The 25,859-nt window shown below is 38.9% G+C and overlaps 1 protein-coding gene across 2 annotated transcripts; it reads right to left on the minus strand.

The window, feature by feature from the left end:
• Positions 1-799: 799 nt before the first annotated feature.
• Positions 800-25,716, minus strand: FAM204A (family with sequence similarity 204 member A). 2 transcript variants are annotated; one of them, XM_082222711.1, is made up of 8 exons: positions 25,566-25,716; positions 22,378-22,643; positions 21,241-21,331; positions 18,395-18,431; positions 17,910-18,009; positions 15,892-15,981; positions 1,474-1,580; positions 800-1,152 (listed from the first exon to the last, which is right to left on the minus strand). In XM_082222711.1, exons 2-8 carry the CDS (start codon positions 22,639-22,641, stop codon positions 1,101-1,103), a joined length of 741 nt encoding a protein of 246 aa, XP_082078837.1. In that variant the 5' UTR covers positions 22,642-22,643; positions 25,566-25,716; the 3' UTR covers positions 800-1,100. The 2 variants fall into 2 exon arrangements, with proteins under 2 accessions (XP_082078837.1, XP_082078836.1); XM_082222710.1 differs by lacking the exon at positions 25,566-25,716 and adding an exon at positions 25,161-25,257.
• Between the last annotated feature and the right edge of the window lie 143 nt (positions 25,717-25,859).

The following is a 25,859-nucleotide window of genomic DNA, read 5'->3' on the forward strand; positions in this document are numbered from 1 at the left end:
ATGGCTTGGAAATATTAAAAAAGCAAGCCCTCATTCGTTGGCAATATTATTAACAGTGGCTGTGGTATGCCTAAGTATGTGCTGTCTTATTAACATTTATTTGGGCATTATCAACAGTTAAGAGGCCCACTTTGTTTGATAGCAAAGTTTGTTGAGACTTTGAGAGTCTCGACAATACTCGCTTCCTCTCTTCGCTAAACAAAAACCCCTCCGAAACCAGTCCCCGAGTACAGAATAAGGACTTTGCTGATTTATAGGGCTTTGTGGTACAAACCTGTTGGGCCAGTGATTTACAGGCTTTGCTGCACATTTAACTGTCAATATAACTAATTACAGTTGACTTTAGCTTACTGTACTGAAAACACTCATTTTGTGAAATATAGTGTTCCATGTGAAAGAGGGAAAATCAAACATCCTCAGGGCTACCAAACAAGAAAGAACTACTCCATATTAGGACGGAAAACTTTGGACTTGTCATAAACCTTCAAATTATTATTTCTTGGCACCATGTTTTAGCTCAAAGTACTCAAATATTATAAATCACCATTAAGTTAATATTTCAATCTCGCTTAATAGTAAATGAAATTTACCAGTTTAACTCTCATACAGGTGACTGACATTTGAGAAACATGGTGGGGGTGAGAGTTATTGCTAATTTGCTTGCGGTTTTTGTTTTGAGGGACTATTATCATTGCCTGGTCTCATTATTATGTAAAAACAAGGCTTTCCAAACACGGTGTTTTATTGTAAATAAAGATGGTTTTTGATGTTAATAAATAACTGAAAAAAATAAGACTGATTTTTTTCCTTAGACTGTATTTTAATAGTTACATGGCAAACAAGAGATTTAAATCTTTAGAATATTTGAAAGGAAATAAATTGGATATGTTTCCAGGGCAAAAGAGAGTATATTCGAGACATACCAGAGATACTTAAAGAGTATGGAATGCAAGCCTAAATTACTCAACGGTGATTCCCCCAGCTGCACAACTAATGGAAATAAAACCCAATGAAAAACATAATTTATGTATCTTCAATATTAACAAACACTTCCCATCAGATTTAAATGTCACCCCCCACCCCTTCCAAGACACAACTAACTACATGTATCCCATGTTGCTTTTAGTTTCCCATCTTTTCTTGGCTTCAAACCTGAAAAACAAAACAAAAAAAGGAAACGTATGTCAGTATCTACCAAAGTACACTTTAGGGAGTTTTCAATCAAATTTCATTTAGCAGCAATGGCTATATTGGAACTAGATTTTTAATACTCTAGCAATCACAAAAGGAAAAGTATAAACATTTGAATAATGTATCAGCTGTAGTAAAGACTCTACATTAAGCAGATGCACTACTCAAGGAAAAAGCCAAGGTCAAATAAGCAAACAAGGATTAGTAGAAGCCAATCTGAAGGCAGAAAACATTTTACTCAGAATCTCTATTAGTCTTAAATATAGAAGGCCAATGACCCACCCCCATGCAAGCTTCTTTTTCTTCCGGGCTTCTTGACAAGCTTCTGCATCTTGCTTTGTTTTCACAAAATTTCGACAAGCAACAGCTTTGGAAATTTTCACACCAAGCTAAGGAGAGAAGAACATAAGCAAGTGAGTTCACAGGAGAAATTAAAGAGAGACAAAAAGAACGCCCCTTTCAAGCAGCTTTGTCTGAGACGTTTTTAGCATTTGTACCTGACTCAACTGTCCTGCATCTACTATGGAACATTTCTGGGTACATTATATTCAGCAACAGGTGGAAGGAAGGTGAAGCCTGTTCTGATTTTCAGTGAAAGAAAGGTTCATTATTCGCCTAGCAGCCAACCGCCATGATGTAAATCATGGGAAATCAAATTAGTTTTGGCACAGTTTGAAAATGAGGTGGGATAATCATGTAAAAACAACAACATAATAGCTGTTCTATTAGAGTCAAAGTTGCTGTGAAGTTTCATTTCAGCACATGTTCTCTAGAAGCTGAGCAGGAATGGATATACTGTTATGACTATTCATGCCTTCCTTATACTTTTTAAATTGAGTGCTTAGGAGACACCACTAGGGCTTTCCAGGCTTTGCATAGGCATAGGAAAAAGGATCCCCTCAATTTTCTTGGGTTTTTAGATGATTCCCCCCACCATTTCAGATATTTGATTTCCACAAAACACTTATACTTTGCTTTTCTACCTTTAGAGGCCAAAAAGTAGCTACAACCAAATTATATTTTTGATCAGTCACAATAACAACAAGACATCATCAACAAAAAGATATAAAAAAGAAAATCAACTGAAAAAATACTATTTGATGATAATGATGATGATTGATTTATACCCCATCCATCTGGCTGGGTTTCCCCAGCCGCTCTGAATAGCAGAAATATTAAATTCAAATAAAGTTTATCTCAGTATTCCGATTCTCTCAGTAAACGTGTTCCGTGTGACGAGGACAATAGATAACAAATCCATGGCAGGTTAGCTTTTTCTTGCAGTTTAAAGCTGTGAGTTAAACCTACACTAAACAAATCCAAGGACCACTCATTCAGGGTTATCGGAGAACCAGTCTCTGATGGAATACATACAGTGGCTGGGATCCAACTGATCCACATAGAGAGGTTCTATATGTGTTGAGGGACACATATAGAACCAAGTTACTAACCAAACTCAGAGGTAACCTATATAGTTGGCCAGTGATGTACCACAAGAATGTAAGAGTGGTGCTAGATTAGACTAAAGACCCATCAAGTCTTGAATCCTGTTTCCCAGAGTGAGAAGCCCATAAACATGGCATGAAAGCAACAGCTAGCCCTCTCCAGCACTGCTGTTGTGCCCCTGCAACTGGTATTTCTATGGCATGCTTCTTCTGAACTTGAAAATGCCATTTGACAGAGGACAGAGGACAGCAGAGCCAAAGGAAAGAAACAGAGGTGAGTGTGGGAGAGAAGGGGGGTGGGGTGGGGTATAGACATATGAATATATGTGTATTTATTAATTCCATATATACACATACTAGCGGGGAGTGCCTGGGAACTTTTAGAAATTAAAAAATATTGTGATTTTAAAATAGATAGTGTAATTTGTGAGTCTGGATTCTTCACATCAGTTGATTTTTTTCCACCATCTTGATTCAAAATGGTGCCCAGCTTTCAAATATAAACAAAGATTGCTGCCCCCACCCTGGGAACACTCATGACACTCATACAGAGTTTGGTGAGATTATCTTGAAAGGTAGACAAAACCTATGCCAAAAATTGGGTGAAGTCCACTGACACTATTATAGCAACATCACTGAAAAAAGTAGGACAATTGAAAGATAAATAAAACAGGGCTGAATGAAGAAATTAATGGGGATAGAGAAGTAACTTGCCCAAGGAATAAACTATGTTTTAACTAGAATGCAGATAATTAGCATCACAGCTCAGGATTTGTATTCATACAGCAACCTACGTACCGGGTATCTAGGAATATGCATTAAGAATGGATTACTACAATGCACTCTATGTGGGGCTTGTGCTTGATCCGAAAGCTGCGGATAGTGTATAATGCTGCAGCACTCTTGCTGACATGACTGAGACCCTGCCAGCATATAACATATAATTATATTTTTGGAAACCGCTTAGGTTTTCTTACAATCAAGCCGTTTAAATAAATAAATAAAGCACCACAAAGCCTAAAAAGTTACTGTTTTTTTAAGAAGAACAGTATTTTTTTAATTGCACCGATACCCCCTTTTATATCCCAGAACAACCATTTATTAATTTCTGCCATTTTAAACAACTATAAAGCTCACGCAAGTACTTAGGAGGCCCGAAAGCTTCTAACCCAGATCTGGGCACTGTAACCACAGATGTGGCTTACCCACTATTAGCTAGCTTGCACTTGTTTGCCCGGCTAATAAGGCCAGCTAAATTCTCTGGATTGCTGCCTCTTTCTTTGGATATCTTTGGAGTAAAGCAACACTTATATATTTTTTTTATAATAATTTTTATTACATTTTTTCCAATTACAGAAAAGACAGAAACAAGAAAAGAACATAGAAAATAGAAAAGAAAAAAAAACAGAGAATCAAAACCATTTCAACAACTTATATCAAATTTCTATCGGACTTCCTCTCATCTCCCGCATAATGCATTCTTAACAATAAAATTATCAGCAAGTTATACCCTTGTTTCATGTATTTCTTTGTACTTTCAATTGCAATTTAAGTTTAAATCCCTTATTTTCCATTTACTCTAAAAATATAGCATATTATCATTTTTACCCATTTAAACTTTAATTCTTTCATAAATATTATCCAATTTCATATATAATCCACTCTCGTTGCTGGGGCTAACCTTCCAAATCATACGGCATCTTAAAGTTCATATAACTTATAATACTTTTGCAAATAGTCCTTAAATTTTTTCCAATCCTCCTCCATTGCTTCTTCTCCCAAATCTCGGATCCTGGCAGTCATCAGTTGCGTCTGCCAGTCCTCCAGTGTGGGCAAATCTTGAGTCTTCCAATACTTAGCAATAAGAATTCTTGCTGCTGTGGTAGCATACATAAAAAAAGTTCGATCCTTCTTTAACACCTTCTGGCCGACAATGCCCAGAAGAAAGGCCTCCGGTTTCTTAGGGAATGTGTACTTAAACACCTTTTTTAACTCGTTATAAATCATTTCCCAGAAGGCCTTCACTTCTGGACAAGTCCACCAAAGATGAAAGAATGTCCCCTCAGCCTCCTTACACTTCCAACATTTATTGTCGGACAAATGGTATATCTTAGCCAGCTTGACCGGGGTCATGTACCACCTGTATACCATTTTCATGATATTTTCTTTCAAAGCATTACATGCAGTAAACTTCATACCGGTGGTCCATAACCTCTCCCAGTCTCCAGACATGATATTATAACCAATGTCCTGGGCCCATTTTATCATGGCTGATTTAACTGTCTCATCCTGAGTATTCCATTTAAGCAGCAAGTTATACATTCTCGATAATAGCTTGGTCTTTGGTTCTAACAACTCTGTCTCAAGTTTCGATTTTTCCACCTGGAATCCTGTTTTTTTGTCTAACTTGAAAACTTCATTAATTTGGGCGTAATGAAGCCAATCTTGCACCTTACCCTTTAGTTTTTCAAAGCTCTGCAACCTCCAATTGTCTCCAATGTTTTCTATTATTTCCCAATATTTCGGCCAGCCGGCCTCCATATTGGGTTTTTTCTGAGCCTTGGCCTCTATTGGTGATACCCACCTCGGAGTTTTACTTTCCAATAAGTCTTTGTATTTTTTCCAGACCATAAATATTGCTTTTCTGACAATATGGTTTTTAAACATTCCGTGTGTTTTTCCCTTGTCATACCACAAATACGCATGCCAACCTATAAGCTAGCTTGCACTTGTTTGCCCGGCTAATAAGGCCAGCTAAATTCTCTGGATTGCTGCCTCTTTCTTTGGATATCTTTGGAGTAAAGCAACACTTATAGACTTGGCAAAGCATGGTTCTAGAATGGGCTAAAGCAGCCCGTACTATTGCAAAGAACGGGAGAGAGAACCATTTTGCAGTCTTAATGTTATTGTGCAAGGACTGCATTGATGCAACTTCTAAAGGACAAATCTGCAGTGAATAAATCAGACACAGCCATGTCTGATTCAAGTGTAAGCATACTGCCCTCCCATCCACACCCTCACATACAGCCTCACTTCCTTTCCTAACAGAAGCCCCTGAAATCTTGGTCAATGGGTTTTATATTTATTTATTTATTTTAAAAAAATGTTTCAGGCCATCAGATAATACAGCAAAATACAATGTTGTAAGAAGCAATAAAACATGAATAAAAAGACATACAACAATTTCTTGTGTAGTCAAAGTATCAGCATTTTCCATATAGAACATCCAATATTTTGCTGCATTTTAATTAAGGTGTCTAAACATTATCACAAAGAACTGCAAATTGGTCAGAGCACGCAGTAAGGAAAATTAAGCTCTAAAGGCTTTTTATCACCACATTTCAGGAACCAAGGGTGTAAAATGTTCTAATTTGGGATATATTAAAAGCCATAAAAGGTCTTTCAAAAAGATTAATGGTACTTTGCTTGGATTTAAGATAAGGGCTTTAGCTGGTTGGAAAAGCAGGGCCCTGGCTAGACCCTTGAGGCATTCATCTTTACAGCCACTTGGAAGATTTGTAAAAGCGTCTGCATAACCTCAAGCAAACGCACTGCGACATTATTATTTTTTTAAAAAATCCTTTCAATTTTATAGGTTTAAAGTGTGTAAATCATATTGGGAAGTAATGTAGATATTATGGCTCATCCTTGTAATGCAGTACACATTTTTCAGAGACAAACTTTTAAAATCAAGTTAGTTTTCTAGGGGGCAAACTCATTCTAATTTAAGTTCATAGATAATCATTTTAAAAATCTTGCTCTTGCAGCTTAATACAGCATAACGGCAAACTTGCTATCCATTATTTTTCATTTTTTAAAAAAACCTGTATAGCCATGAAGAATACCTGGATCCTCATCCTTTGCCAAACCATATGAAGGCACATATTTTTTTAAAAATACCAATTTTCATACTTAAAACTTTTTTTGTGGAATAACAGGTTTCTATGAAAAATATTTATGCTATTCGCTTTTGTTCTTTAATTAAATGAAAACAGATGTTTTCTGAAGTAAAGCGGAACCATTACTGAAGTACTTAAAGTGCTAAGGTCTTTAATTTTTATATCAGTTTGGTCTACAATTCCTGATTGTCTTTACTCAAGCTCAACATTAATGTCAAGCAAGTTACCTAGGAGACGAAAGAGATCAAAGAGACAAAACCCCCTCAAATGTCTGATTAATCAAGCCTGCAAACAGCTTATTTCTTTTAGCCTGCATGCAAGTATGAAAATGAGATTCAGGGAGCCGTACATTGTGCAGATTTGTTCATTCTTATCAGAACAAAGCCAGCGGCAGCTTATTTCATGGATCATTGGCACTGTCATCAGTGCTACACAGAACGGGTGACAGCTCCTCATTTTGAGGCTTGAACAAAATTAGCAAAAAGTCGGCACAAATTAGCCTCTCATCTTTTTAGTAATATGACATTATTCATTTACTTTTTATCCAATTTTTAATTTTTTCCTTGTCAGCTATCCCTTTCTAGTGTTTCTTGCACAGCATCATAAAACCCTTTAAAAAGAAGAAGAAGCAGCAGCAAAGGAACGGCTGAAGTTTGAAACAGTAAATAAAGTTAAAGGAGAGAGAGAGGAAAATAGACGATCTTAAAAGCTGCAAAATGTGTTTACTGCAACTTCAGGAAACATTACAAAAAATAAATAAATCTTGAGATGCTTGATGAAATGTTTGGAGGGGAACCCTCTATGACCCTCCATAGCCCTTGAAATCCGCTGAAGATGCTCTCATGGTTCATGCGCCAAGTTAGAACATTGAGGGCAAGGGAGCAAGCTGTCTGCACAGCAACTGCCTGGCCATGGAATTCATTTCCTCTTGGAAGCATCTCTGAGTACGTCTGGCTTCCTTCCGGAAGCAATGCAGAGCTATTTTGCTTAGGCTGGTCTTTAGTGACCAATGACTGATGCCTCTGTTTTGAGCTGTGTATTGCTTTTAAGATTTTGTATTATTATATTTGATGGTTAGGTTTATACATTATTTCACCTTTTGGGTGCCACCTTGAGCCTCTAGGCTGGTGGAATGAAAGCCCACCAAAAGATAAAGATTTATTTCAAAGACCCCATTATAAAATACATACTCTCTAGGACATTCAAGGCTGGATTCAGAAATGTCATATGTAGGCATGTTCTATAAAAGGCTAAACCCAAAGGGGTTTTAAAAGAACATCTCTATTCTAACAAGTCTTGAAGCATCCTGTGGTCTATCAGAGAAACCAAACAGCCTTTTAATACTATATTACAGTTTCTCATCAAATATGAATCTAGTTATTTCAGGTTCTGCCCGCGGCTATGATTTTCCCCTTTTATGTTGTGGAATGTTATCCATTGCTGATGTATATTAACTATATAAAGCAAACAAGAATATTGAGTGGATTTTCAAGTGAGAATGGTCTTCTGTCAATGATTTGTTCAACTTCTAGTACAAAATACTTTGTAATACCTTTGTTGGGTTTCTATAGAGGAGTATTAAATCATCAAATTACTGTATATGTGGACAACTCTGTCATATAGCATGGACATTAAAAACTGTTCCTATATTTGAGCTTTGTTTTAGATTCAAATATTTATATGCAAGTAACTTCTTCCATTCATAAGAAACAGCATTAAAAATTAACCATAAGCTGTTAGATGTTTTACACAGTCCCCTTGTAAGAAAGGCTGTTTTTAAAAAAAGAACTGTAGTACTGTTTTCAGCAATTTCTTTATCTCTGTTCTTCTAAGTAAGAAAGCTTATTAACAAGCTTTGAACTTAAAATCACATTTACAATAATGTGCCATCAACAGTTTTATAAGCTAATTAGAAAAAAAGATTAATTAATGACTGGCTGCTAATAAAATGGCAATCATGAAGAAAGAAACCAAGGGTGCTAAGCTTCAACTACCACCAATTAAGAGCTAATTACAAACAAATTATATATGTGTTTTGCTGTGGGCTTTAATTTACTAAAATGGTTTTAATTAAAAGAGAAAACATGCTGATTAATGGAACTGCAGAAAAAAATCTACAGTATAAACTGTGCTTTGTCTCTTTAATTAGACTTGTAACATCTGAAATCTTTTTTAAAGGTTTGTTAAAAAGAAGATATACATAATTAAGAGAGCATATGAATATAATCCTAGGTGATAACCCCTGTCATATACTAAAGGTTAAGAGAAAACAACCTCATTGAAGAGAAACTCAGAAACACCTTCACTAGAAAGGCAGAAGAATTAGCCACAAATATATTGTATTTGTCTTTATTTCCCCCAGCACATTAATATTAAAAGGCATTTTTAAATTGTACATGGTTGTTCTACATTTTTTAATATATATTTTTAATTTCTTTGAGCACGTAAAGTATTACCGAACATTTTGTATGTGATTCTGGAAACTGCCAACTCTATTCGCAATGGCCAACAACACATCCATTCCCTGTACAGTGTATCAACTGTGTCTATGAAAAATAATCTGAAATGAAGTTGATCTGCTACATAAATTATAGAGACTGTGCAAAGAGCACCAGTCATTCATTTTCAGTGGGTCTTCTGTAGATATAACTCCCAGACTTTGCCCCATGTGTTCATTGAATATAAGGATCTCTGTAGGATCTGACAACTATTAATTCCTTTAAAATGGGTCTTTAAAAGTACAGAAGGAAAACCTTATGAAGACAACACTACCCACATGCTTACTGTGTCACCACAATCATCAAAATTGACCCCCCCCTTTTTTTAAATGAGTGCTCATTTAAGTATTAGCAGACTGGATCAGAGAGAGGGCAATAAAAATCAATCGAACACATTTAGAATGATGGAAGAGTAAACATACTAGTTTGGCTATAGTACAGAAATGACTGAACACTTTAAAATAATATTTATCATCACGAATCATCTGAACAAATTTAAAACAAGAATATACAAATTATTGTTTGTGAAATCTCTTACACTAAAGGGCCCAAACTACTAGGTGAACAAATGGAATGATAGCACAGGAAAAGTCAGAAATGGCAGGGCCTTGGCTCTTTAAGTTACTGCCCTAATTTTAATGCACTATTACAAAACAGAGCAAAGGAACTAAGTCACAAGGTAACTGAAAAACTTTTGATATTAAGTATTTTGAGGGTGGATCGGGCAGGAGATCTTTCACACATGGTAAACAAGTAACCACTCAAATTTCAATGATAGAAGAATTAAAGTACCACTAATAAAAATATTTTTCTTCAACAGTTCAAATACTGAAGGAAAACTAAAGCTATAGTGATTACACTGAGTTATCAAGCTTGCCATACAAAATTACACAAGTTGTGAATCATGAGTCACTTATGAGCAGAGCAGCAGAGAAGTTCTCCAACTACAGTGGAACCTTGGTTCTCGAACGGCTTAGTTGATAAACAAATGCTGCAAACCCGGAAGTAAGTGTTACAGTTTGCAAATGTTTTTTGGATGCCAAACGTTTGACACGGCTTCCGCTTGAGTGCAGGAAGCTCCTGCAGCCAATCAGCCTTGGTTTTTGAATGGTTTCGGGAGTCGAACAGACTCCCGGAACTGATTAAGTTCGAGAACCAAGGCTCCACTGCATTGGGAATTGAGCTGCTATGTATGCTCCATTTGGATCTTTGGAAAACCTTGGCTGCTGGAGGCCTTCCTAGAGATTCATCCCCATCAGTCCTTGCCAATCCACACCACCAGGAGCCCCTTTTTCTTGACCTCACTCTGATGAAGGAGATAGCACCCATGGCAGGTATAATAATAATAATAATACACCACCCATCTGCCTGGGTTTCCCCAGCCACTTCCCAACAGCAGAGGCTTCCGGCTGAATGCCTGGGTGAATCCAGGAAGAATGGAAACTGCAGCTCCATGCTTCCTTGCAGCAAAGGACACTGCTGGGCAAAGCAGCTCTACCTTCCCTGCCCAGCCCCAGCACTTGGGAAGAGGGGTTATGGGGAGACATTGGGAACGTGATAGAGCAGAGGAGATTTGAGGCCAATCCAAACTTATTTGTTTGAGGTGGGCCCTGCTGACCTAAGCTGGGGGGAACTCATCAGTAGCAGATATGTAAGTATACTGCTGTATAAGCTTTTAAAAAATGGTCACAGACTATATTGCTTAAAAGAAAATGTGTTCAAATTATTTAATAGTCAGTCCTGTACAGTACTCAGAAAATATTTAAATACATGAATTGTTAAGCAGCCCAGAGAGTCAGGAGGTTTTCACGGAGATGTAAAAGTGTTCTTTAACAATCTATTTAATTTAAACTAATCAAAGTTACACTGATTAATAACAACTTGTTAAAGCCTTTCTGTAGGTTGCAAAATGGGGTATCTTTTATATGGCCAGTATAATTCAGGAATTCTAAATTTCTTAGCACGTCCAAAGGAATAATTATGTAAATGAATAATTTGTACTACGATTTCCTGTGACACCCAAGATTAACAAGAAACCTCACATAATTTAGCTATAGCTTAATTATTCTGCATTCTTAACTTTGGCTTGGATCCAAAAGTGAACTGGCACAAGCAGAAGACACTTTCTGAGCAGTTCCCTACACCTCATCTCATGTCATTCTGGACCCTCAAGAGTAGCTTTTCGGGGTTTGCTTGAGGCTGCAGCACAGATGAAGAGGTTGGGTAAATCATGCTGTGTGAGCACAGTCCAAGCCATTATAAATAAGAACAGCACATGAAATCAAAGCAAAGTTTTAAGCCTACTGGGTTGTATCCAACTAAGTCATACTCCAGATTAGACCCACTGTATTCAATACACCTAAGTCCATTTATTTTTATTACTCTGAATATGACGTTCTGGCTACAACCCACAACTTTCACAAAATATTTACAATTAAAATTGCATTGCCAGCTCAGTTCTCTGAACCATGTGCATCTTGACCCTCAAGGGAGAATTCCTGCATATTACATTTGAAAAATATTGTTTTATGATTTAAGTAAGGGATTTAAGAAACTGTTTCACAAGATATTGATCATGAAGGAAACCTGATAATTTTATGCAGAGAACTATTTCTGACTCTGTCTCACGTAAACTGGTGGAAAGCATTACTAAAGCTAGAATCTTCAAATATATAGAAGAACAAGCCTTAATGCGGAACAATCAGAATGGATTCTCCAAAGAGTTTTGTTTCACCAACCATTTAGAGTTCTTTGAGAGTGTCATCAAACATGAGAACAGGGACAAGCTAGTAGGAATTATATACCATGATTTTTGCACAGCTGTTGATGAAGTCCCTCATTAACTGCTACCACAATTTCATTCTATTGATGTTGGAGACATACATGGAAACATCAATGAATCTGACAGTAATCTTGCCCCTTTGCTTTGTGAACATGACTGAAATTTCTACCAGCACAAACAGGTGCAATCAAGTCCCATACAATATAATCCATGTTATAACTAGGCACTGACAACACTGCAGGTGGCGGTTATTTCACGTGGCAGTTCTGTTCCAGGCCCCCACAGGTGACAGCAGAGCATGTACAAGGATGCCCCACACCATTCTGCCACCTCTCATCTGGGTCCAGAAGGACTCATGCATCAGCGATTGGGCATAAAATTGACGTGCCTAAAATGGTTGCTGCCTGTGTACCAGATAGTCTAACCAAGTCCACCATGATCCTATAATCTCAGGGAGAAATAGAAATTAGCAAGACAATTCAAGATGATACCAGGAGGTCCCGAGAGAAGTTTACAGTTTACAGTTAAGACTCTTCCAAGTGTCTGCAGGCAGATACCCACATCCCTATGGATATCAAACCATTTCTTGACACACTCTGTTGCATCAACAGAACACTAAACACCTGAAAAACAATAGAGCAGTACCACAGCATAACTGCCTGCACCCAAATACAACTGCAACAAGTGCCCCATTGCAGAGAGCCAAATAATTGCCCATATCTCAAAAATATATATTGCTCATTCTACACTGCCTGGCTCTAGATTATGTACATTCTTTACATCCCTTTTTTATTTGAGGCAACCCCATTCTATAAAAATTGGTTCTCTCTGTGAGAGAATGATAGACAACTATGTTTTGGCATTCCCTAGCTTTTAAAAGCATGTTTTCATAGCCTCTTCTTAGCCATCTTTTTATTTTTGGCTCTCCTCCTCCTCCCCAATACTGATGCTGTTCTATCAGTTTCACAGGCTTATAAATGTTATACATCAAAAATTAGTTTCACTTATTAAGGGAGGAAACAGCTTTAAGGACTCTGGGATCTGTGCCTCAAAGCAAAGGCTTTATCAGCAGGTTCCAGTTACTGCTTCTTGAAAAAGAAAATACCACTGATTAAAAACCTATACACCTGATTTCCAAAGAACACTCATCCATTGAACACGTATTCCATCACACTGTTAAACAGCTGTACCCACAAATACAGGTCAGCCCAAGTTTTCATTTAGTGTGAAAATAAAAATGGGTGATATCTTCTAGTTTTAAGTTACCCTTTGTCAATGGCACCTATAGTATCTGTTTCTATGGTGAACTTAGTGTGAAATAAATATAGTCAAATGCCCTTAATTTCACATATTAAGGACAAATGAGTATATTTCTAAAATTTAGGAACTTTGGTGTATGGTAAGGAAAGAAGAACTAGCTCTTTACACATCAACGCACAAGCTCAGTAAACCCAGTAGTGAAAGGTAAGTTCCTTTTACTGAACAAACTCCAAGAGACAAGCACTAAATGTGAGCCAGCTGTAACTTCTGGGGTGAAGTATTATTAGTCTGATTATACCCAGCTCTATTTCTTTGTAACATCTGAATTAGGAAATACCATGTGAGAGCTAGACCAGTGCCTGGACTCAGTGGTGGGTTGGATGAAAGCTAACTAACTGACTGAATCCTAGCAGGATGGTGGCACTGTGGGCAAACAGTTCCCAAGCCTGGATAACTGGTCAACCACCTGCTTTGGATGGGATCATATTCCCCCTGAAGGAGCAGACACATGCTGTGATGATGTTCCTGGATCCACCTGTTACTATTCACCCAGGTGACCTCAGTGGCTAGGAGTTCCTTGTGCCAGCTTTGGGTGGTAAAGCGGTCATGGTTGTTTATGGACTGGGATAGCATGCCCACTGTTTTTCCACGTGCTGGTAACCTTGAAGTTGACCTGCAAGCTACAGCTAGTACAAATACGTATGTGTCTGCTTGGCTGCTCACTGTCCAGAATATCACCATGATAGACAGCTGCTGAAATAGTTGCACTGCCTCTCAATTAGCTATCAGGCTAAATTCAAGGTGCTGGTAATAGTGTACAACATCATATACATCTTAGGTCCAGGATACACAGGTCACTGTGTTCTGTAGAAGACATCCTGCAGATACCATCTCATAAGGTCTGCTCTGCACGATGTCAGAATTGAGGGTTTCACATGGTGGCACCTACCCTTTCAAATGTCCTCCCATTACTTATCAGGTGCTGTCTCTATTGTCTTTTTAGAATTACCTCCAGTGCAGGTCCTGTTTGTTTTCCCTAGACATCTGGTTAGTCATTGTGGGAACAGAATGCCGATCTGATCCAACATAACTCTTATGTATTCTCATAACTACAGAATTATTTTTTAAAAAATGGAAAGAAAGACAACCTTCCCTGAGGAAAGGAGCTCATAGCACAAGTTTAATATATAGTGTTGTTGTTTTAAGCTAAGCCCTCAAACTTTTTTTTATCTCTCTCACACATTGATGTCCAGAAATAGAATCCCAACTTGAAACATGTTGCTACACATTATTATGGGGAAGCAAGAGCATGTGTTACAGCACTGGCCATGTTTCTTCTTCACAAAAGGGGGCAACTGGAGAAATTGCTTAGGTTCCACTCATTTTAAAGCAGCTTAATTGAGCTTAAGCTTTTTGTGAATGGTTGCCATAAGCTTTAAAACATACAATTATTTGCTAAGGTGTAAGATATTAATTGCAATAAAAAATGCAGCAAACTAGGATCAGTTTTATAAAATGAATAGCATTAAACAGTAAAGCTTTTTCTGGACCACATCACACCAGGTCACCGATGGGGCCCTAAATGGTCTCCTCTAAAAATGCTCCTTGCACACAGAAAAAATAGCTTGTCAACAGCTGAACTGATCTTTCTTTTTCTAAACCTATGAGCATTCTTCATCCCTTGTAAGACCATTATAGAAACCACACATTTGCACCCTGAATCAATACCAAAAAGAAAAAGCTTTGCTTATACCCTGCCCATCTGGATGGGTCTCCCCAGTTACTCTGGGCGGCTTCCAACAGGATAATAAAAACACAATAAAATATCAAACATTTAAAACTTCCTTAAACACGGCTGCCTTCAGATGTCTTCTCAAAGTCAGATAGTTATTTCCTAGATAGTTGTTTATTTCCTAGATATCTGATGGGAGGGTGTTCCACAGAACAGGCACCACTACCGAGAAGGCCCTCTGGCTGGTTCCCTGTAAAATTACGTCTCGCTGTGAGGGAACTGCCAGAAGGCCCTCGGAGCTGGATCTCAGTGTCTGGGCTGAACAATGGGGGTGGAGACGCTCTTTCAGGTATACTGGGCCGAGGCCGTTTAGGGCTTTAAAGGTCAGCACCAACACTTTGAATTGTGCTCGGAAACGTACTGAGAGCCAATGTAGGTCTTTCAGGACTGGTGCATCAACTGGCCTTTATGTACAGGTCAGTGGTATTGTCTTCCCTACACTTCCTAATGGCAGCTCCCATACCACATGCCATACTTTTTAATCCTTCTCTTTGAGTATTAACAGCAATTTATTCAAAGGCACGTGAAATTTTGAACTAGCAGTGTGGAGGCCTGGGTTCAAACCCCCCTACTCAGCCATAGAGTTCACTGGGTGACTCAGGGTCTTTCACCATCTCTCAGGTATGCACAGTTGCTGTGGGTATAAAATGGTTGGTGGAAGGGAGAGAACCATGTATGCTGTCCTGAGCCCCCTGGAGGAGGAGTTTTAAAATGTAATAGCAGCAACAACAGGCGTGAGGACCTGCTGTCACATAAAAATAACTGTTAAGTCCCACAGAGATGGCTACTTTCTGGGTATGTTTCCATGGTATATTTTACCCCTGAATGACTTCAGGGTCATGTCTGTCCCAAAAACATTCTATATTCATAACATTTCTCAAAGGATCCCCTTCCCCCATATACCATAGCTGAAAAGGGCTGCCTAAAAAGAAGTAAAGGATTAGGAAACAGAAACAATCCCATAACCATATTTTAATCCACATTATAAAACTTGTGTGAAGATATTCGAAAAAGCTCAACCTACCTCTCGAGTAGCTAATCTATCACTTAGTTCCTCGGCTTGTGCAATATCTCCTTCAGCCAAAGATCTGTCTATGCTGATTTCGAGGCCAGACTGGAAGAAATATCAAGACAAAAGGAAGGTTCCCAGTAGAATATCAACTGGACATTGCAAAAACACGTTCAGGAGAAATGTATCACAATATGTACAAAACCATATTCACTTGCAGAGCTGTAATTTCTGTGTGTAACAAATCGCATACAGGGTGTATTTGGAAAGTAGTTTAAAGTACATAGATATTCACAGAATGGTTGTTTGAGAAGAAATCATTGTATTAGTTCCACCTTATGTGTTGGATAAATACAGCACTTTAAAAAAATTACATGGGCTAGTTTACGCCTGTCACAATAAAATTTTATCTCAATATCTGACTTATCTGTTCCATCCCTGGAGCTTCCCTGAATATGTGTATGTGTCAAATATATGAAGAATGCCAATTACCACTGCGTCTTCACAATTCTTAGATCTTATCTTTATCCAAAAAACGAATTCTGGCATGCTGTCACTTCACTATTTTACCATATTACTGAATCCAAGCCTGCAAATTGTCAACTATAAAGGAAGAGAGGACTACATTTTTAATCTCTAAAAACAAGCAATAAGAATGAGCCTTAATAACACAGGCAAATCCTAACTTGTCTTGAGTTAACATTTACAAATGAAGGCCCACTAATGAATGCAATAATAATAATGTAATAGATTTCTGCCCTGAAACTCTAGGTTCATCTTTCTTGAACACTCTATTTGTAATATATCTGAGGGGAGGGGAAGGAAATAGAATGCTGATTACAAGTTGATGTGTCAAGACTTTACTAGAAGAATGTCATCTTCCAATTAAGAAGATATTCACTGCATCTCAGTTTGCTTACATTTATTTTTACATACATTTGTTAGTCACTCCATCTATTTTGTTATCTATTGCTAGCAGAAAACAAATAATTTGTTACTGATTATTAATAAACATTCTAGGGCTTTTGTAAGATGCAACACAAATAATGTAAGGCTTGCAGAAAGTAAAGTGTTATTTATTACCAGGGCAGTTTGACTCAAAGTCTTACACTCCCATTCCAAACACACCAAATGGAACAAAGTTCTTTGGCCATAGATGGGCTGGATCGAGAGGAAGTTAAGTATGCTTTAGTCCCATTGATTTCAATATTATATCCATTACTCTGGGAGCAAGCTCCGTTTATCTAAATGGGACTTACTTGTGGGGAGACATTTATAAGATAGCACTGTAAAGGACTATTCTGTAAGCAAAAAATATTGGTGTTTGTTTGTTTTTGTATGAAGATGGAGATCTTTCTACTTTTCTGTAATTTCAGTCTGAATCTTGGTTGACTCACAAACACTTAAAGCAACACCAACATCTCATCTACAATACGTCTGAAGCGCATCTATGATACGCTGCTGACTGCTGACAGTCTTTAGATACAGTAACCACAGCGTCTCACGTAATCTAGGATTGGGAAACAAAGGTTTCTAGCCCAGCGGGTGCAGTTTTAAGGTAGACATCAACTCCAGCAACTGGACAAATACCATAATGAAGAACATTTTTTTAAAAGTGTTTTGTGATACAGTGGTACCTTGGTTTGCAACCGCTTTGGATTACAACCGCTTTGGATTACAACCACGTCAAACCCAAAAGTGCGTGTCTTTTTTATTATTATTACAACCAATTTTTGGGGGGAGGCCCCATTGGCAAAAGCGCGCCTTGGGTTACAACCTGTTTTGGTTTACATCCGGACCTCTGGAATGGATTATGGTTGTAAACCAAGGTACTATTGTATTTGCTTGATGTGAACAATTGCTTGGAAAACACAAGTGGCAAATATAACATTCCAGAAAAAGAGAGAAATGCTCTTCAGAAAGTAACTTTGGAAGAAAGCATATCAAAGGTATGAGTAAGTTATGCCTATTTTTTTATTCAGAAAATAACAAAGTATACATATTAAAGTTAGGAGTTTGGTATAGTAAGTCACCTTTGGAGGGGCTTCCTTGCTTGAAATTGATTTAAACCTATCATTGATTCCAAAATACTTAGTAAGCTCTTCCAACGGGCTTTCTTTTATGGATTGTGGGCTACAAAGGGGAAAAAACATTTTCAGGAGATTATTATTTCATTTGAAAAGAAACACGCATTATTGAAACATGTATTAAAACATCCTGTTAAAGAACGTATTTAGAATAAAACGCTGCTTCTACACATTTGATATTTTGAAATTTTTACATAGTTAGATTGTAATCAAGATTTGTTACTTTTGTACTTTTGATATACAAGGGCATCTTAACTAAGGAAGTCTAGCCTGATATCACTAAATATAAATATGTACATATATTTTGATTAGATAGGCCATAATCCCTCATATACTGAAGGCACAAAAGTAAAATTCACTGTAACTTAACGTTATGTTTATTTCATTGTACTTGTAAAATAAATTTAAAATCACAGAAAGTTCTTAAATACCTTTCAGTTGTTTCTTCATTTTTCTTTTTTAATTTACCTGAAGAATGAAAGTACTTTAAGTTATTGTATTTGTTATAAATTCCTGTTCACTCTGACTTTTAGTAAATTTAATACATGAAACAACTGTTGTTATCACACATCTCAGATGCAAGTTTTGTGCACAAGTTCTCCTAGTGAGTAATGAAGTGACACACAATTAACTCACCTGTGTCACCACTATAGCACTCTATTACTTTCTTTATAAGGGCAAACAATCCTTTCTGAGTTCTCGCCATGGTTGGTGCTCTATATATGGCAAGGCCACTAAGGTTATTAAACATCAGCTTCCATCTATTGGACTGCAGACATAACTTTCTGAAAGGTATCTTCTCCTTTGGCAGCATCACTCATTGCTGCCACAAAACAAGCAAGTCCTCTCTAGTTTCAAAATCTGATGAGATTTCCATGCACAAAATTGCCACTGGCCAGTGTTGGCTATGTCAGTTGTCTCATCAATTGCTGATGAACAGAAAACAAATTCCAATACAACTATTATCATCTGCCAAATCATTAATTTTCTTACACAGTCTGATGGAATGATATCATATTTCCACATAAGGAGAGCGTCTCTGGAACCAATATTGCAACATTTCTAAACAGGCAATCTTTCACAAATTCTCCCTCTGTTTATTGCTTCAGGCAACCTCTGGCTCTCCCTCTGCCATTGGCTTTTGGCTGCTCCCATCACAGCTCATATCTGATTGGCTTCCTGTCATTTCATGCTTTGGCTGCTCCAGTCAGAGATCACATCTCTTTGGGAGCAAAGCTACAGGAAGCACCATGGGCAGAGGTTAATAGGCAGAGGTAAGTGTGGTGGAAGTGCACTCAGTAAGGAAGAGGCAGTGCAGCAACTATTCTATGCACTTCTGGTAACACCCACAAAATTCTTTTTACAGCAAACAGTGGTTCTAGCACAGTGGCAAGTACGAAGAAGGCTCACTAAGGTCAGAAAAAATAGCTGATGCCTCCCCCCCCCCCAGGGGGCTGGACACTCACCCCTGTCACAGAGCACAATATAATCTCATTTCTCCCTTTTCTAGAGGTGCACATTCATCCATAGTAATGTGCTGGAATGTGTCTGATTTTACAGGGAATTGGAGGTCTATACACACCTCCAATACGCATATAACAAACAGTTTGGTCTGAGTAGCTGTACATGCATGCTGTGGAGAGAGGGGAGGAGAACAGGATTGTCTTATATTCCACTGGAATCCCTCTGTATATAGTGCTACAACTGCATCAGACTGGATTGAGACTGTACTATTCTCATTGTACAGTGGTACCTTGGTTGTTGAACGGCTTGGCTCCTGAACAAATCGGCTCCCAAACGCCGCAAACCCAGAAGTAAGTGTTCTGGTTTGTAAACATTTTTTGGAAGCTGGACTCCAGACGCGGTTTCTGTGGCTTCCGATTGAGTGTAGGAAGCTCCTGCAGCCAATCAGAAGGCACACCTTGGTTTTTGAATGGTTCCAGGAGTTGAGCAGACTCCCAGAATGGATTAAGTTCAACAACCAAGGTACCACTGTATCTTAAATAGATATCCAAAGCATACACAACTGAGAATAAGCTCTAGTCAACTGTGGAACTTACATGTATAATTACTGTGGTACAAAATAACTATTTGATGTTATTGTTACTGTGGTACAAAATAACTATTTGATGTTATTGTTACTGTGGTACAAAATAACTATTTGATATTATTGTTACTGTGGTACAAAATAACTATTTGATATTATTATTACTGTGGTACAAAATAACTATTTGATGTTATTCTTACTGATCTATACAACCCCTTCATACTCAGATCCAAATGATTTATGTAGAAGTCAGTTCTACTGGCTTCAGTTAAACATGTCTCAGTGTACCAGCCCTAACCCAAAGACATCTCCTTGGTGGTGGTGGTGGTACATGGACTAAGTTTCTTTGTTTCCCCAATCAGCACATCAATTCTGCCATCATGCTGCTACCTAGTTCCTCCAACGGAGCGCTTTTTAATGCATAGAGGTATGATTTCAAAGGGGCAAGATGTGAGCATAAACCAGTTTTCCCACAGAGAATAATTATGATGGAGACAACTAAGCTTAGTAGGATGGTTTGGAGAGCTGAATCACATAGTAATCTACAAAAACCTAAGTGCTAGTTCAAATGCCACCCTGAAAAGGCATTAATAATTAAAATGCTGAATTGCCTAAGAATAAAAATACACATGAGAACCACTGGGGTTTAATTAGGAGTAGTGTACAAGACCCAAACTTGAAATTAAATCCCTGCTCAGTCAACTGGGAGTCTGTGGGCAAGTCACTCTCTCTCGCTTTGGTTCTCCAATAAAACTAGAATGACCTATGTAATGCGGTCGCAGAAAGAATAAATGACAAACACTGTACAGCAGCACTACATAAATGGGCCAAGATTCAAAGAGCTATTTCTGACATGCCCAAAGGCCTTTGGCATTTTCTTTGAAGTATAGTCCCTCCTGACTTACTACAAACTGCTTTTAAAATTGCTCTCAGATTTAATAATCTGCTTGTGGCATGTGCGCTGCTGTTCTGGAAATATGTCCTTTGGATACCTGGAACTAGTTGTGTTCTCTGGATCCTGATCATAACAAATAATATTATTTATGTTTTATACCTCTGAATCACAACCAAATTATAGAAAAATCCTCAAGTTCAATATTCCACAACGTATGCATTGTCACTACCACCACCTAATCCGTGCTTTAACCATTTTTGGACTCAATTAAGCACAATGTTTTCAGCTATTAAACAACAACATTTCCCAAGACTTCTGTTAATTATGCAGAACACCTTTTCTGGAACGCTTTCTCTTTCCCCTCCTGTCACTCTGACTGGCTTGGATTTTCATTTCAAAGTTTTTCTTTTGCAGGCTCTGAAATTTCTGTTGAAAGAGAAAAACACATACTGAGAAACACTATGTTCTTTTGTTTGCTTTTACAGTGAAGTCACTGAATGTACAAATTCAACTTATTTCAGAAATCTACTGTATAAAACACTCCCAATAGAAGCAAGCTGCATTCAAAGGTCCAAAATGGCAAGGATACGTTGAAAAATAAAGTACGAGTACTCAAGGATGGTCAGGTTATAATTGCTAGAAGATATAGCAAAAGAGAAGGCAGAGTGTGCATGTCAGGGAACTGACATCGGAGCAGAGTGGAGAGGCTAGGCTCCCAGATTCTGCCGAAGAGGGAACCAGTAAGGGAAGAGAGAGGACGTCCTCTGGGGAAAGAAGTCCAGGTGACACCAGGAAGAAGGGAGAGGCAGAGAGCACTTCAGAGGGGAGGCTCCGAGACTCTTCCAGTGAAGTCAGTGAGGAGAGTGGAGGACCACCGCTTGGCACGCCCACTCTGCGCAGAAGGCTTCCGCGCAGAGAGGCGAGGAGGAGGTTGTCCGTTAAGGAACTCTTATGCTGACGGATTCTACCAGCAACTGAGCCAGCCGCGCGAAAGGGCTGCTCAGCCAGGGAAAGACGCAACCACCTCTAAGCAGTTGGAACAGCTGGAGGTTTACACACAAGCAACCCCAATTCCCATGATAGTGCATTTTAGGAAACTTTGATAAAGATCAACAGACAGTAGCCAAACCTGCTTACTAAATCAAGCCTCAAGTTTGATTCCATGATCTCCAGACACAAAACCAGAACTTGATAAACAATGGTAACACCAGCACACATCCTGAGAAATAATCAGACCTCCCTCCATTCCTATTTAAGTGAGCAACCTTTTGGACAATGATATTAAAACAAAACCCAGAAGTTTCTTCTCCATAGGTGAACAGTTTAAGATGGAGACTGTGTTCCATTTAACCGAATTTTACTTCTTGTTTCAACCTGTTCTTTCAAAAATGATTACCTACGTAAACATCAGCTACAAGAGCTACTACACCAAACACAGTATCAGTCATGTGCAGAGTTGTAATTATACCTACTTTCCACATATCTAATGAAACTCCAGAAGGACATGTTTGGAATTCCTGTCCTTCATCTGTCACTGCTGTAAAAGGACTGCCTTCAGTGATACTTTCAGGTTCCTGAATCTCAGAGCTAGAAGACAGAACACCTTTCAAATCCTTTTGTTCTCTTTTCTCTTTTAAGATGGACTCAGGCCCAGGCCCATCCCATGTTCCTTCATCTTCAGAACTTGTGTCAACATCACTTTCATTCACACCAGGAGGTAACAGTCCACTCCACATCTCTAGGTACATAATGAAAGATAACATACACATTATCACTCTGGAAAAATCTTTAACAAAGTTATTTAAAATGTCTTTAGGGCTTTTGCTGTCTCTTCAGCAGCAATGAAAACAGAGTCAGAACTTTTTGTGCATCTTACTTCTTAACTATTCATTCATCAATGTCAAAGAAAGTGAATTCAGATTTTCTAAAATCCAAGGAAACAGAATGTGAAAACAAATCCTTTAGACATAAAAAGAGAATTAGAAAAATACAATATTACAAAAATAATCATTTTTTTTATTTGAAGTTTTAAGTGGCTTACACAGGCTTATTAGAATTAATGTCCAACATCTTACTGTTTATCAAACAGGCAGTTTATGCAACTACACTGAGCAGTGGTTTTATATGTATATTATGATGATGTGTTTTGGCAGGGTCTGGCAGCCATAATCCAAAACTGTGATACCGGGGGGGGGGGGGGGGGACAGTGGAACATGTGTAAGGGCAAAAGAAAAGACCCATAAGTCAAATATACTTATAGTAATGACCTGAGACTGCCCACTGGTGCAGCACTGGGGACCCCAGGATTAGATCAGATGCTTTAAACTTTCTTCATTTGGGTATGTTTTTTGAGATTGGGTGAAAAAAACAGTATTCCAAATGTGGCCACAAACAAATTTGCAAATAAGCCAGGTTTGGCAGGGTATGCTGCTAACTGTATCCTGTCCTGCCCAGGGACACTACTCTCTGTCTGCCACTCAATGCTCCCTTTTGCCAGTTGGGAACAGGATTATAAAGCCACCCTGATCTTCTTCCTCCTGCTTTTCTATGGATCTGATACCAGGAGAAGGATGAGAGCTGTTTCCTTCTGAGCAGCCACCCACCCCAGCCTTAAAAACAGAGCACAAAGCTGTGCATAGTACAAATGGCCCTCATTTTTTTCCATTAGATGTCTGGGGGCTGCCCATTCTCAGGTGGCTTTCATAAGTCAGGGCACTGTCTACACAGCAGCCTTCCCTGGGCTTCTTGGTGGCTTCTCCCTTCGGCTCTATCAAGATGCCAACTCTGTGAAGAATGGCAGGTTGTAGGCCACTCTACTTGGCATCAGATGAAGGTCATCAACAGCAGATATGATAAACCAGTTATTTTCATTCCATTTCCTAATAATCCCCAGCACAGATTTTGCATTTTCAACTTCTGCTGCATGTAATTTTTTCTTGATTTTCTCATTTTCTCTTTTTGTAAATGACTTTGAGGGTGCTAACAATCAAGTAGTATATAAATTCTATGAAATAAACACCATGTTTATGTTTTTATTTCCTGTAATATGATGAAGAAAAGGCACTCTGCTGCAGATTCTCAGTCTCTGGTATCACACACTTATATTCAGGAGTATTCTAATTTGTATCTGTAAAATGTTGGAAGTATACGTGGATATTGAAGTTGGAAGTATACGTGGATATCTGTGCTGTTTGAAGTTCATTTTACTCTCTACTATGTCTTAATATGTTGGATTCTGTGCAATCATATACTGTACACCGTTCCTTAGGAGTAAGGCCTACTGAAGCCAGCGAGGTTCACCTCTCAATAAAAACACACAGAGCCTGGTTTTCTTGCTGAAGGAGCTGTACTTAAACTAACAGACCAATCATGACCATTTCCTAGCTCAGAATTCAATGGGACTTACTCCCAGGTAAATGAGGTTAGGACTGTAGCTAAGTTACTATCCTCTGTACGATTATTTTCCCTGATCCATGTCAAGCTGTATCTCTCTGAACTTCAGAGTTCCCCAGCTATAAGACAGGATTTTAAGCTTAAGAATGCAGCTGTAACTAGCTGTTCTTTAAAACTTGCAAAATAAAATAAAATAAAAACATTTTCTAACATAGATTCAGCATCTAATCTTGGCCTAATCCGGGGTGGAGGAACCTCTTAACATTCCAGATGTAGCTTGGCTGTAGCTTTCACCATCCTTGAGCCTTGGCCATGCTAGTCCCAACATTCTCCTTCGTGTGCCTCCTCCTCAAGAGGTCCGGAGGGTGGCAACATGAAAATGGGCCTTCTCTGCAGTGGCTTCCAATCTGTGGAATGCTCTCCCCAGAGAAGTTTGTCTGGCGCCTTCATTATAAACCTTTAGGCACCAGGCAAAACCATTCCTTTTTAACCAGGCCTTTGGTTGATCTGATTGACATCCTATGCCCTTTTAAAATGGGGAGGGGGGTGCTATTGGGTTGTTGTTTTAATTTTATTAGAAACTTTGTGGTTTTATATCTTGATTTTGTTCTATGAACTGCCCTGAGATCCCCAGGTATAGGGCGGTATATAAATTCAATAAATAAATACTAAACATCTGGAGGACCAGATTCCCCATCTCCTATCTAACAGGCACAGCTCAGGGTTGCATCTTCTATGCAGCACCTCTCTCTGCAGTGCTGTGAAATACGTTATTCTAGGAGCCCGGTTAAGACTGTGGCGACCGATTCACGAGAGTTTCCATGCCCTCTGTACAGGGCTGGAAGTAAAACCACAAAGCTACCTTCGAGAAGGGCAGGTGCCGTTATGGGGCTCCTCCTGCCTGGCGCGATCTTCGGTGCTGGCGATTTGCACTGCCTTGTCATTAAAGTGCAACTGAAAGCGGGCAGAAAAGGGACTGGCATGGGAGAAAAAAGCACCCGTTTTATTGGCAGCATACTACTCGTGAGCAAGGCAAGCTTCACAATCGCCCACCTCCCTTACCTGGGAGAACACCCTACTGAACTCTATGGGACTTCTACAAAGCGCGTAAACCTGCGACTGGAGAGAGGAAGAGCTCACAGCCTCCCTCGGCCAACCTGAGGAGGAAAGCTCCCCCGGCCTCCCTTCAAAAACTCTGCCCCAGTAACGTCGTACAGGCCGGAGAAGAACCGCCGCCGGCGCCTCACTCTTTTTTTGCCTCACTTACCCCCCGCACTTGTTTACATCGCGGCCATCTTGAAACTCCCTCGCACAACCCGCCCTCGAAAGATCTGGCTCCGCCCCTCAGCCAATCCGCGCTCCTCGGCTCGGCGGTCCCCATAGCAACCATCCGCCGAAGCGGGGAGGGGTGGGGTTTGTCGATCTAAAGGCTGCAGTCCTAATAGCTTTCTCCCCAAACTTCCGGGTTTCGTTTCTATAGCCTTTCAGGCGTGAGGTGAAAGTGACAGAGGAGCTGGTGTAAACCATTCAAGATAAAGAAAGCAGCTTCTTTTCGATACAT

Source organism: Podarcis vaucheri, assembly GCF_965113315.1.
Source record: "Podarcis vaucheri genome assembly, chromosome: 5".
NCBI lineage: Eukaryota > Metazoa > Chordata > Lepidosauria > Squamata > Lacertidae > Podarcis > Podarcis vaucheri.

Coding starts and splice junctions, on each gene's coding strand:
- FAM204A (XM_082222710.1), bottom strand. CDS start 25,242: ATGACAAGGCAGTGCAAATCGCCAGCACCGAAGATCGCGCCAGGCAGG. Junction 18,010..18,394: donor AATGAAGAAACAACTGAAAG/GTATTTAAGAAC, acceptor TCCCCTTTGTAG/CCCACAATCCATAAAAGAAA. Junction 15,982..17,909: donor GCAAGGAAGCCCCTCCAAAG/GTGACTTACTAT, acceptor TATTTCTTCCAG/TCTGGCCTCGAAATCAGCAT.